We start from the raw sequence: 14,470 nt of genomic DNA, 5'->3' as shown, positions 1-14,470 counted from the left end.
TTAGGGTTTAGTTTTCAGGCGATCAATATCTTATAAACAATTCCTGCCAAACTTCTTAGCCGTCTGAGCAAACTTCGTTCGCTTTTTGCTCGCTTTCGAAAACCGTAGCCTACTTGCCAGATCCCATAATCTTTGTATCCTTCCTTAATCAAACAACTTTTCAGTAATTTCTGTAATAACATGAAAAAGTTTTGTCGTCAGGCCAATCTGCTCGCGTGTGCATGCAGAAAAATGAAATATAAGTGAGGGGAGTAAAGAATTAGCTTTAGATTGGCTGAACAATAGGTTCGAGGCTAACGAAATTTACGTATCTACTTAAACATGAGAGGTAAACCAATGGACAAACGTCCCCTTCCACCCCCAGCCCCCTTCCAAACCTCTCCATAAAGCGAACTGAACACGAACTCAGAGGTATGTTGCTTGCATTCTTCGTTATTAACTCACGCCGCGTTAAGCCGAATTGGCTGCAATGACTTTCTGATCTGACGTGGGCGGTACCTTCCTCTATATGCATGCGAAGGACGCTAGATCGCCATATAAGTCATAATATTGCGCTTAGAGAACTAAAGTCTAAGTCGACCCTCGGCTTAAGCTAATAGAGTATTTTTACGTTATCTTCCAACTTTTTTTCGTAAGTAGGGTGTCCGCAAAATCTAAGTTTGGAGAGTCAGCTGCGGTAAAGACTAAATAAAAATAGCAAAGAGATTCAAATGAATAATGTTTGCTGTTTCTTTTTTTTAATTTTCTTTGTTTTGTTATCGATTTTTTATATTTTTTTTTAATTTTTTTTTTTTTTATTCACTAAACTAGACTTAATTCAGTATCATTCTTAGGACTAATTACACAGGAATAATAAAAAATAAAGAGAGAACGAAAATCCTGAACCGGATGAAACTGTGCAAACACAACGCAAACAAGCAGACAACAGCAAATATAAGAAAGAGAAAATAAAAACATAAAAAAAAAAGAAAAAAATTAACAAGAAGAAATACATTAAAATTTATAACAGTAAAAATAAAATTTATGTTTAGTTCTTTATTCTCCATGAGCTCAACGCCACTTTATTCAATGATTTCTTGTTTTATTTCCTTTAACCCATTATGTGTATATACATATATATATATATATACATATATATATATATATATATATATATATATATATTTATATCTGAATCCAAACACAATTTTTATAAAATTGTTTAGGATAACTAATGTATATACATATTTATATATAAATGTATATATCTATATATATATATATATATTGTATATATATATATTGTATATATATATATATATATATATTTACATTATGGATGTATATATGTGTTTTTGTTGCCATTTCAGATGCGCCCATCTGTGCCATAGACCACGACGAACTGTTGGGTGCCTTGAAGCATGAAACTTTAACGTTAAAATGTGAAGTAGATGCATCACCGCCTGCGGATACATTTCATTGGACATTTAATTCATCCGGCGAACAAACCGAATTGCCAGCACGACTACATTCAAGTGAAGTAAGTTTATATACCTAGTCATACATGCCAGATATATACTTTAAACAAAACAATGTTTTTCTATGTTTCCCACAAACTCTTCCTTATGTCGATGCATAAAACTTAATATAAGCTTTGTAACACCAAAAAATATGCAACGCATAAAATTTTATATAAAATATTAAGTAAACCAAAGTCGGAAAACAACAACATTGTTACATCGTAATTGTCTTCGTTAACAAAATGTAGAATGTGCTTGAACTTTTTTACCCTTTCCCCTCTTAAATCTGTCATAGTCAATAAGTGTGGTCAGGTATTAAAAATTCTGTCTATAAAGACAAAGCTTTCAATTGACGATTCATGACCATCCAAAAATTCACTTTAACGTTCGTGCATAAAACTTCTTTAGGGCTTTGCCACTGCTTACGCTTAACTTTAACCCTGCGTAGTCTTATCATTACACTTGCATTCAATAGTCGAATAATGTTCAACGTTGACGCAAGCAAGCAACGTGCACACGTGCTGAGAGAGAGCCAGTCCATGCGACATAATCACGAGGCTTGCTTATCGCTTGCTTTGCTTCGTAAGAAGATGTGAAACAAATGTCTTGACGAATGATTTGCGTCAAGAGGGGAAGACCTTTAAGGTCATTGCGTGCTTAAATCCAGCGAGATTTGCATTAGTGATAAATGTAGAAAGGTCTCTTTCCTTTGTACAAATTCCGGTTTCATATTTACATATCTTAACAAAGACTATGTCTGTATTTAAGAATTTTTCTTCAACATATCCGTTGGTTGACTGATACACTGATCAAAGGCTCAATAGTTTCTTGGCAATTTTCTTTCACAAATTTATCACAATCCAATTTTGTGAATTATTCTTTAATTAACTTTTATACAGCGGATCATTTTAAGCTCCCAGATGATCTAGTGAATTAAAGGAAAAAAAAGTGAGAAAGTTACACAAGAACTACTCACGCATCCCGTTTATCACAATCACGTGCATTAATTTAATTATTTTGTGCCTTGTTTTTGTTTTTACATGGTTGCTGCTTATCAAAGAGTATAAAGTTTTCTTTAACGAATAAATTGCGTGTCACTTATACCTTGTTTTATACTGTTTCCATTCCTTCCGCTCATCAAGAACATTGGTTACTTTTCCTAAGTAAAAAATCTAGAGAAAAAGAGATAAAGAGGAGGAGAGAGAGTGAGAGAGTGAGAGAGAAAGAGAGAAAGAGAGAGAGACATTTATAAAGAAAGCCAGTAATAGCCATCATAGTCACGTTACAACGAATTTCATATCATCAACTAAAGATCACAATATATATTCTATTTTCATTCAATGAGGATCGAATGACTCTTAATATCAATAGGTTTCATTCTGAATTATCTTACAGCATATTATATAAAAAATTGCACTTGCATTTCTTTGAAGCGAACCTATTTTAGTTATAAAGCGTCCTTTTATTTGCAATCACTTACAAGTCATATGACCGCTTAGAGCAATGATTCTCTGATGATTTTTATTTCTTGTCAAAATTATTCATCAGTTTACTCATAAAACTTTGAGAGAAATCTAAGGAAAATTTCCCGCATTTTACCTGAACAATTTCAATTCAATTACCAACGAAGAGGGACCGACATGGTTTATATCTAAGTGTCTCATATTACTACCACATTCTCCGGCAGTAATGGAAAAGTTTAAGAAAAATGAGACAAAGGAAAATAAATACAAAAGAAATAAGAAAGAAAATGAAAAGCTAAATAGTGAAATCATTCAAACAGGAAACGGAAATGCTGTGTTCAACGGCAAGAGTATTAAGGTTGTTTACCTATCACGTTGTGTGAATAAAAGATATTTATTTGATCATTTGCATTTTTTTACTATACATATATATATATATAAGCACACACAAACTTATATATATATATATCTGCATGTATACTCAGTAGCTTGTTTAGCGTAGTGGAAATCCTCAGGTCATCTGACGCTAGGAGATTAATGAGTAAATTTAATTAGGAAAATACAGTTTTCACTAAGTATCATTATAATGCTCACATATACAAGCAAACGACAAATGCTGTTTCTTTCTTTCTCGTCCATGTAATTTTATTTATTTCTGCGTTCAACTTGTAAATGTAAAATACGACGTTTGTGAAAAAAAAAAAACAAATATTGATGGGATTTTCTTTCTTGCTGTTCTTTTTATTTTTTATTTTTATAAATGTATTTTATTGGGTTTTCTTTCTCGTTGCTCTTCTTTTTTTTTTATTTTATTTTAATTGGAATTTAATTAATTACAGGAGGAAAATAAATTACGTAATAATTAAATGCACATAAATTTAAATGAAATGAAAATTCAAAATTAATTGAAACTTTTTCCATCGTCAACAGAAAGAAAAAAAAAAAAAAAAAAACTTTGCATTTTGCAACACCTATGCCACGTGTATGTTTTCAACCAAATGGATTGTGTTTGATCGCTGAGTTTTCACGCAGCCAACTTGCGCGCTTAACATTAGACCAAACACATCAATCTCTGTCCAAAATCTTTGCTTTTGTTGTACATTTTTTACTTATTGCATTTCTATAATAATCGAGGCTACCACTATGTTAAGAGTAAATGGCAATCTTAGTATAGGGATAAAGAGAATACAGGGTGCTAGGAATGCGAACCATGAGCACATCAAAATACTTAATGGTTTTCTTTCTTAGGCTCGGGTGGTTAAAAGAGTCGATGGTCTTAATTGCTCAATGTTTAGCCCATTTTTTAGTATGCCATAGCAACCAGTTTTTTTTTTTTTTTTTTTGGTCTAAATAAATTGTATAATAATAACAAGTAAAAACAAGGCAAGACTGGTCATCACATACTTCACTTAATGCAGTCATTTGTTCATTTTTATGATAAGGCAACAAAAATTATACACTATTTTGTTTATGTTGACCTCCGTATTAGAGGTCGCGCAAAACGTCAACACCGGCGATTTTATTAGTTGTCATCTATTTGCGTCATAAAAAGTTACAAATTGGATTTTGCTCTCATATAGCGGCTTGCAATTTATGAGAGCCTCTCCCCATAGATGGCAAGGCCTATGTGATCTAAATTCTCTACAGTTCATTTTTATGCCATGCTGGTATTGCGAGCTGATTCTCATCATAAGATATTAAAGAGTCGATTTTTGGGCACATGACAATCCTTGTATGCGATGATGTCCAAAAAATTTACTCACATGGTACCCAAATTCGGTGAGATTAATTTCTTGGTCAAATTTCTATTACAGACTGATTTCCAGCAAAAAACATTGAACAATATAATTTATATGGCGGGGGGTTCAAAAAATTTGCTTAATCTGATCCAAATTTTTACCGCGAAAGTCTGATCATTTCAACATTCTTTTGTATAACGACTGTCTGAAATAAGAAGACTTATGGGGATTAATTGAAAAAGTTGTCCGATCCGAATATTTCTTAATAAAGTTTGTCGTTGGGACAAAATACGTCAGTCTGCCAAAATTTCGCCAAGATAATCCAACAACTAGCTCTAGTTCAAACAAAAGAATACATGGACAGACGGACAGACAAACTTAGATGTATTCAGAAAATGATTCAAAATCATTTCCAGTATAATAAAAGATAGATCCCTTATGGATTCTTCCCGGTTGCTACATACACCCCAGCAAACTTAATATATTCTTGTGGTAAGGGAAATATTCTTTTTTTTTCTCATTATATCTTTATATCGTATTAGCTACGCATTAGAGAGAGATGCTTACGATAATCTAAAAGTTATATTCATCTCTTAAACGAACTATCTAAGACTAGCGACTTGGAAAGCGATAGCTTAGTGCATTCCTGCCAACTTGTAGTAGAAAAACGTATCGATGTCATTTATATACATACATACGATCCTCTAAAGGAAATACTCATTTACAAATAAGTCACAGAGTAATTAAAATTGTCAATCACTTTGTATTCGTTATCTTATTTACTACATACCTTTTTATCCTTGTACTCATTGTTGTTTTGTTTTGTTTTGTAATTCTTTTTACTCGGGAAATAAACATAATAAGCTTAGCGAGAAATTATATAGGTTATAAGAATGGGAAAATTGTCGTAATAAGAGTTTGATGGAAGTGAAACATGGAAAGCGTGTTAAAGCATTGCATTCACAGAAATGGGAAGAACATTTGAAATCTCTCCAAGACTTTTCTTGGTTAACAGCAGAAGAATGCCTAGTTATGTGATTATTTATTAAAGCTTGGGGAGCTTAATATATTCGTGTGTAAGAAATTCACTTTTTTTTCTAAACACTTTAAGGTTTCTTCTACAGCCACGCAACAGTCACTGGAACAAAATTTATTTTTCAACTTTTAATTGATTTCAAGAAAAGTTTTCTTAAAAGAATGTTTTTTTTTTAGTTAATTATTTACATTTACTTCAACTACTTTCTAAAAATCTCATTCGGTGGATTTCTGTGACCGTTTTATTATTATGTTCAAAGATTTCTTCTCCGTTAAGTTTGTACAACTCGTTCTACTCCACAATCCCATGTTATTTGATACTTAATTGATGAAAAGATTATTTCACGAAATCACGTTGCCACCCGCATTTATTTACATAATTAACACTCTTAGCCTGTCGCATACTATTCTCTAAGGACGTTTGTTTGATACCCATAACAACAAGCAAGAACATTATAATCGAGCAAGGCCGATGATTAATTACCCTACACCACATTGGCACATTGCCATTCTTATTTTTGTATGAAATTTCTATTATGAGTCAATGTTCATCACCGCATATTAAAACTTAGACTTTTCTTCAAGGAGAAAAAAATAGGCCGAGATGGTCCAAATTTTTTATTTTAAATTACTATTGTGATATAATTTTCATCATGAAGCATTGAAAAGTATTTATGAGAGGGGATTCAAAATTTTCCCTCGCCCTTCCAAAGTTTTCATACCAATTTACAAAATCGATATACGACTTCTTAGTCACTTTTGCCAAGAAACTTTGAAAATTGCAAAAGGGGAATGGTCGAAAAAGTGGACCAATTCGTACCAATTTCAATACCATTCCTTCTTGAGTAAAAAAAAAACTTCACTGCGCCAAATCATCCGACTTGCACATGCATGAATGGAAAATATTTCCAATAGTCTGTACAGTGAAATCGTGAACAGAAGCATAGCTTCCCTTATCGACTTTTCAAGATGCTTTCCTTGTCGCTTGTAAGAATATCTACTAAGAGTATTACCACGCAATTTATTTGCTCGACTTGTAATTAAAAAAAAATTTTTTTTTTTAAATAACTTCTGAAGTTATGGAAGTTACTTTTCAAAAAAAAACAAATAAAGTGAAAATATTTTTTCTGGTTATAGCCGACTATTAAACAGCCAGTATCACTTCGCTTAACACAGTCATATTCGTATAGCGTCTTATATTCTTTCATATAAAGGGTCTTCAGAGCAAGGCATTATTGTATGGCATAAGATCGAAAAATTAGTCCGATTCGAACTGTTTTCAATCGATTCGTAAAAGGTGGGCTCCTCGCTTCAACCTCTGAGAATGTTACATACATTCCAATGAATTTAATATATTCCATAAAAAGTTGTACAAAATTTTATTACTTTTCGATTATATTTGGTATCATCTATCATGTAAGCATTCATCATATGCAAGCATTTTTTTTTTTTTTTTTTCAATTTAAAATCATTGCTATTTATAATATTTTCTCATATATTCCAGACGGGCTTATCACGTCTAAATTATACTCCAACCACTGATTTGGATTATGGTACTATATCATGCTGGGCTCGCAATAGCATAGGCATGCAAAAGAGTCCTTGCATATTTCAAATTGTAGCTGCCGGTAAGTACTACTCAACCATATATTATATATATAAAGGCATCAAAATGCAAATGCAGTTATGTTAAGAGTTTGATGTTTGCAGAAAAAAAAAAAAAAAAAAAAAAAAAAAATTCAAAATAGAAATAGAAATAAAAAAAAAAAGAGAAAAAAAAATTGAATAAAATAAATAAAAAATTTTTTTTATATATATAAACATTACTTTTTATTAGGACGACCGTTTCCATTGCAAAATTGTACCATAAGTAATCAATCGGCTGATTCTTTACAAGTTGATTGCATTGAAGGCTTTGATGGTGGTTTACCACAAAGTTTTATGTTGGAATTGGTTGAATTGAACAGTCTACGTTTGGCACGAAACATAACTTTACCGGTAAGTTTCTAATCAACTGTCGCACAAAAAGGTAAAATTCAAATTGATTATGTACATATATACATACATACATACATACATATGTATACGGACATCATCCGTATATATATATATATATATACATGACGAATTGCAAGTTGCGATCCAACTACATGTATAAACTAAACACTTTAGTTAATTATGTTCATTTCTTTGCTTCTAGGCTTTGGCAAGTTCCATATCGTGCCGTATATATGAAATGAAAAGTTTTCTGTTTTTTTTTTTTTTTCTATTTTGTTGCAAAAGTTCTGTTGAATATTCTAGATGTGCTTTCGTTCGTTTGCTTCTTTTTTTTTTTTTTTTTTGCACAACATATCAATTGGTAAAATTAAAAAACTTTCTCACGCAAAATGGCTGAGGAATATAAGTTTTTACATTTCATCTCATGGTAAAAGTTTACCCAACAAACAAAAAAAAAATAAAAATAAAAATAAACTTCATGTTATTTATTTCTTATGTACTCCACTAACAGCAAAAAAAAAAAAACAACAACAACAAAATTGCTATAAGCTATAAATGCTATAGATTATATTAAAATTTTACCAGTAATTAGAGGAAGAGAAATCGGAATGTAAGATCGCATGTAGCAATACATGTGTACAAGAACAACGACATGATGAATATTTATCATTGATGTCTGTTGCAACAACAAACAGTTTCATTTGCGCGGAAAAATTTTATTAAAAAGGACAAGCGTTTGTTTTATCCTGATTGAAAGAACAAACATGTTCTCACATTTTCCTATGCCTATGAGAGCTTTTCGCTCTTTACCTCTTTCTCTCTTAGATTTCTTCAATATATGTCTTTTGCGTGTATTCGCAAAACTCTTTTGCTCCTTTTCATTTGCTTCCTTGCCAGTAACAAAATGAAATTGTATTGGTGAACACATCTTGCATCTTGCATTATTGATAGCTATAAAAACCTAAAATGAAAACCAATTCCAAACTATTGCGAAATAGTTAAAAGTATCGGAGTTCCGTTAAAAGGAAAAGTAAGACTAAATAATGGAAAACCCAAGAGCGAATGATGAGCTAAGATAGTCTGTCGTTACATTCGTCTTTGCGTCTGTTCATCTGCTTATCCTCAAATATTCAGAATAGAAAAAGAAAGAAATTCTATTCATTTGATAGCACTTAGATATCCTTTCCTTCAAATGGCTGATGGAATGTTTCGTTCTTTCCGCTTTTACACCCTTCACGGAAGGATGAGGGGTTCATTCATTTTGTCAAAACATATGTCACGCCCAGAAGAAAGTTTCAGAGACCACAAAGAGTATATATATATATATATATATATATATATATATACAATTCTGAATTGATTTAAGCAAGTCCGTCCGTCCGTCCGACTGACTTTCTGTCTGTCACAAAACAAAGTGAAAGTTAACTAAACCGATCAAAAAACACGCCTACTGCGACCTAGCGCCTATGGAATAAAACTGTGAACACCTTTGATTTCCGTGTTTTTTTTTGCACAATACACACACTCCATACACATTTCCAATTTTACTTTTGAAAATAGGAAAAATTATAAATTATGAAAATTTAGTTGTTTTTTTTTCAGGACAAGGGCGATGGGTATTAAAAATTCGGTAATGACCGAATGTTTTTTTGAAAGCATGTCTCGCCGAACTTTCTATTCAATCACCTCAAACCTTTGCAGGATGTGTGTGGGGCATTGTGTGCAATTGTTTGCACAACTTATACTGAGACTAAACGGCCAATATGGAATCGCGGCGATCATCCTTAAGAAAGGGTCATATAGTCAATCATTTCATTTACTTTCAATACATTCTCATATATAAACGCAATCCTCATTTCATTATCTGCGTTTTTCGTAAGATCGGATCGTACGTCGGATAGAATTATTGACAAGGTCCGCCCATCCGGACTGCTTTCGCAAGTTTAAGATAAACCCCTATTTCGACAACAAAAAAAATAAGGGAAACAACATTTCCTTACAAAATTTATTTAAACTTGTTACACGCTTAACAGTTCAACAGTTTGAACGGTGATACGGCTCAAGAAGATCAAAATCAAAATCAAGGTCAAGAGTATTACTTACCGTTAACTTAATACTATAGGGAATATATCGGCGAATTAAACTGCTTTTGCCAAAAGTTACATAACTACGCGTTCTCATAGGCTTCTTTGCCCTCGATATCTCTCGGAGTTCTTCCAGACGGTGTTTACAGATGACTTTAAACTGTGATCTGTCGCTTTAAGCTCGGAACTTTTATACTCAAATCATTGATTTATTGACTTAATTGCTGGAAATGGTTGCTTACGACAGACAGACGAAGATGATTATATCGATTTAAGCAATCAATGCAAGTGAATCTGTGTGGTTCCAGATTTTATATAAATCCACATATTAAAGCCACGCATTAAAGATTATTCGAATTCATTAATCACTTAATTAAACTGAATTTGAGGTACAGATATTATATGCTAATATCGTTCCAAAAATAAATATTTCTTAAAAACTTATTAAATTTCTTCATATTTTACGCGTTAAAAAAAACCAACCTGCGCTTGCACACATATACAAAATAAGGTAATGTAAAATGACGCGCGTATGACGAAAGTTGGAAAGTGCTGCAAATTAAAGGATGCTCACCATGTATGCCTCAATCCTTATAATATATTATATATATTATATATATAAATATATATATATAAGTAGTTAGGTGTATTACACTAACTCTACTCGCTATCCTCTCAACGTAAATTTTGTACACTCAAGTTTTTTTGCTTTTACTTTGAAAGTGAACTACAAACTTATGTAACATATTTAAGCGTCATAATGACATGATATGTTTTTAAAAAGAACATAAGGGGAGAAAAACAAAAAACAAAAAAAAACAAAAAAATAGAAAAAGGAAAAAGAAAGGAAGAAAACGCAAAGTTTACCAACAACTTTAGCAAAATGACAAGAAGCCATAAATGCAGTTAAGTTATTGTTACTGCTTTTTCATGTCATCTTTTGGCAAATTTTTTTTTAAGTTGCCTCGTCAGCCATTATTACCACATCCCAGACCCTTATGTGTATACTAAAATACATATACCCTTTTATGTAACCAGGGTATGCATACAAATACATGCATACATTATGGAAAATCATAAACACATGTCTTTATTATTTCGGTCGTTGGGGCTTATTATATAATATGTATATATATATATATATATATATATACACTTATGATAATGTGCCATTTATATAGACGTTATGGTAGCAATATCTACTTTAAAACATGATCACATATGTATGACGGTTATGCATATGAAATTATAAAATAATGTATGTAATACTGCGAATACGCACTTGCATGGTTTGCAAAACTTTCTCCTATGTGTCATCATGTACACATATACTGCAAAGATATTGCAAAATTATTTTGATTATAAAAAGAATATAAAACGAAAGTTAGTAAATAAATTGTTGAATTTTTCACAAAGTTAATGCCAAATTTAGTTTACCTTCTATATATAGGCTATACGGTATCTAGTGAATCTCTTGTCATTTGTTTAAACAAAACGATACGATATGTATGAATTAAAATTAAAATTTTTTTTTTTTGTTTTTTTTTTTTGACAAGCTTTTCGAGTGTCCCATAAGCATTTGAATATTAAACAAGTAAGAACTTTATAGTCAAGGGTCAGACCTACCTCGCACCACATTATCTAATAAAATTCTTTTTTTTTTTTATATGAAATTACTATTATGGGTACAATGTTCATCACCATATAGTAAAACTTAGACTTTTCTGCTCTACAAAGGATCACCTTTCGTGAAAATCCCTATTAGGATAGGATCCAAAGAATAGGCCGAGATAGTACAAATTTGATGCAGTTAAATTACTATTATGATAGAATTTTGATCATGAAGCATCCAAAGGTATACCTCGTGGCCGTGTGCACTTCAGTTTTCGTTATATGAGAGGGGGTTCAAAAATTCCCCTGGCCCTTGCAAACTTTTCATACCAATTTAGAATGTCGAAATACTACTTAGCCGCTTTTGCCGAGAAATTCGGAAAATTGCAATTTTTTGCCATATAAAAACGTTTTCGAATAGGGCGCTATATGGGGAGCAGTCGATGCGAAACATTTTCAATAGTGTTCGTAATTGGGTCAAAACACGTCACTGTACCAAATTTTACTAAAATATATTAAAAATTCCTACCTGCAGCTTGAACACAAAAACATATCGGCAGACTTCAGACAGACAGACAGACTAAGATCAATTCAGAATCATGATAATAAAAGATGGGTCTACCTTAATCCCTTCTCCCACACACACGCTTAATGTATTCAGTACCACAAGTGTTGTACGGTATAAAGACGATGATCTAAGCTTCTCCCTTTTCAAATAAGATTAAACCACCTGGGAGGAAATCTGAATAGTCATATAATACTCCAGCGGACCGTAGTTACTTGATTTTATGTTAACGAAAGAAAAAATTTAAGAAACTTAACTGACAAAGAATGCTTAATAATTCAGAAACGTTAATCACACGAAGAATATCAGGCGAGAAAACAATACTTTACCGGAAGAGTCTGAACCTTAACAATCTGCGATTAGGTCACCGCCTATCGCTTAGGAAGTTGTCCATGCTAAGCGTTCGATAATTTTTGAAAAATACCGCTCATCTTCTACGAATGTCTTCAGGAAGTCCCATAGGCTTGCATTGTCGCCAATCTCATTGGCTATAGCTGGAAACTCAACATATGGCAAGACGGACCAGCATTTATTAACACGAAGACTGCGTGTAAATTTGAACAAGCTCTTAATTATTAAAAGCCTCGAATTGGAAAACCTTAATATATCCATACGTGCACAATTTGAATTTTGCATCGTCAGGCTTTTATTCGTTTCGATATCTGCGAAGCGCCATAAACTCAGCTCGCCTTTATAGCTGTGCTTTTTTTTGTCTTTTTTTTTTGTTACAAAGAATCAACTTTTGCAATTTTTTTGTTAGGTTAAAAGTTTTATAATTTCTTTTTAAACTGAGTTATGTTGCGAAGAAGAAGTTTTTAGTTTTTATTTGTCATGATGAAAAAGTGTGGAACGGAAACATGATGCTAAGTTGGTTAAAAAAACCACAAAACATACAAAGAAAAAAACAAAAAGAAAAAAAATCATTTTTTACAAGTCATATCAAGCATATATTAAAAGTTAAGCTAACATACACTTTTAAATTTATATTTTATAAATAGATAGACTTTACGTATTTTTTTTTTTTTTTTTATTTCAATTTTTAATATTATTATTATTATTATTTTTTTTTTGTAATTTAAAGCATACTACCAGCCCGGTTACGTTTTTTATTGATAATCTGGATCCAACTGCTTTATATCGAATGATTATATTTGCTGTTAATGCTAAAGGTCGTTCCGAGCCGATAATCATTGATGATATTAGTTTCAAAGGTGTTGCCAAATTCACAGGTAAGCGATATTACTAAGATTTACTTAAAAATACACGTATAAAGTGATCTAATAACGCGTTCACGCTGTAAGTCACTTCATATATTGGTTTTGCCAAATAACTTTGCTTAAAATCATTGACGATGCAGCCAAACAGGAAGAAACAAATAATTTGTATTTCTATCTCAAATTTGCCCTTAAAGATATACATTTCATGTGTAACGCTTTTATATCACAGTTTTGCTTTTATTCTTTTACTATTGTTTTCAATGAGCAAATTTCATTGCTTTCTTCAACTCATTTCAGCTTCACTTTTCAACAGGAAATGTGATCTCATTTTTTAACTACAATTATGGGAAAAGATTCCTTAAAGCACCTCTTTCCTCCCATGACGGAGTTATCTAAAAAGGGATAACATTCTGACATCTCAATTAAAATTAAACCCTGTGCCGACCGACCGAAGAATTTGTTGGGAATACCGCTCTTATAAATATGTTCTTTCTCTTTGAATGTTTACAAATGAAATCAAGAAGATTTATTACGATTGCTTCGGACTATATAAAGATCGCTTTATTGACAAACCCGATTAAAAAGACTTCACTCCTGTAAATCTTCGTTTTAAAATAGCTAAAACGTCGGATATGAGCTAAGGTAGTTTCGGATATGAGGTAGGATAGTTTTCTCTTCCAGATAGAGAAAAAGTTTTAAACTCTTTTTGTATCGAGAAAAGTAAAAATAATTTGCGTTGATGTTCAAACTGTTAAAAGTATTTCTGAAAATTCATGTAAACATGTGTGCTTTGTAATAAATGTTTCTATCTTCCGCTGTTTCTCGTATTCACTCTCTCTCGCTCTCTCTCTCGCTCTCGCTCCCGTTTCGGCTATAATTGCAATTCGTATTATTGGAGATTAAATCGTAGTAAAATGGTTAAACTCCATATTTCCAAAAATCAGAATCTAATCTATAGTAAGCTGTGCAGAGCAATTGTGGACAAAAAAATAATTCATTAACTCCATTTTCTAATTACGCAACAGTTTTTTTCTCAGCGTTTCATAGCATATGATAAGCATTAATGTACGTGTATAATATACATAACGAAAATGTATATATGTTTGTGCGTTTATCATTTCATGATACTGTATATTAAACCACATGTGGGTTTATTCATCTACGTAAGCCGGTGGGCGAACTTCGAATTCTGGCAAATTACAGGAGAAGTAAATGAGCGAACTTCGAATTCTGGCAAATTAAGGGAGAAGTAAATGAGC

The 14,470-nt window shown here is 32.0% G+C and overlaps 1 protein-coding gene across 1 annotated transcript in view; it reads left to right on the top strand.

The window, feature by feature from the left end:
• Positions 1–14,470, top strand: part of LOC119635151 (protein turtle homolog A) — a 109,014-nt gene that overhangs the window by 81,908 nt on the left and 12,636 nt on the right. Inside the window, exons 10-13 of the mRNA XM_038029759.1 lie at positions 1,350–1,519; positions 7,241–7,364; positions 7,574–7,734; positions 13,076–13,223. Of these exons, the coding sequence (XP_037885687.1) occupies positions 1,350–1,519; positions 7,241–7,364; positions 7,574–7,734; positions 13,076–13,223 (603 nt within the window). The remainder of the gene's footprint in view (positions 1–1,349; positions 1,520–7,240; positions 7,365–7,573; positions 7,735–13,075; positions 13,224–14,470) is intronic.

The sequence above is a fragment of the Glossina fuscipes genome, unplaced genomic scaffold (genome assembly GCF_014805625.2).
Source record: "Glossina fuscipes isolate IAEA_lab_2018 unplaced genomic scaffold, Yale_Gfus_2 3, whole genome shotgun sequence".
In the NCBI taxonomy this organism is placed as follows: domain Eukaryota; kingdom Metazoa; phylum Arthropoda; class Insecta; order Diptera; family Glossinidae; genus Glossina; species Glossina fuscipes.
Note: the sequence above shows the minus strand (reverse complement) of the source record. Positions and strands in the feature narration are given on the sequence as shown.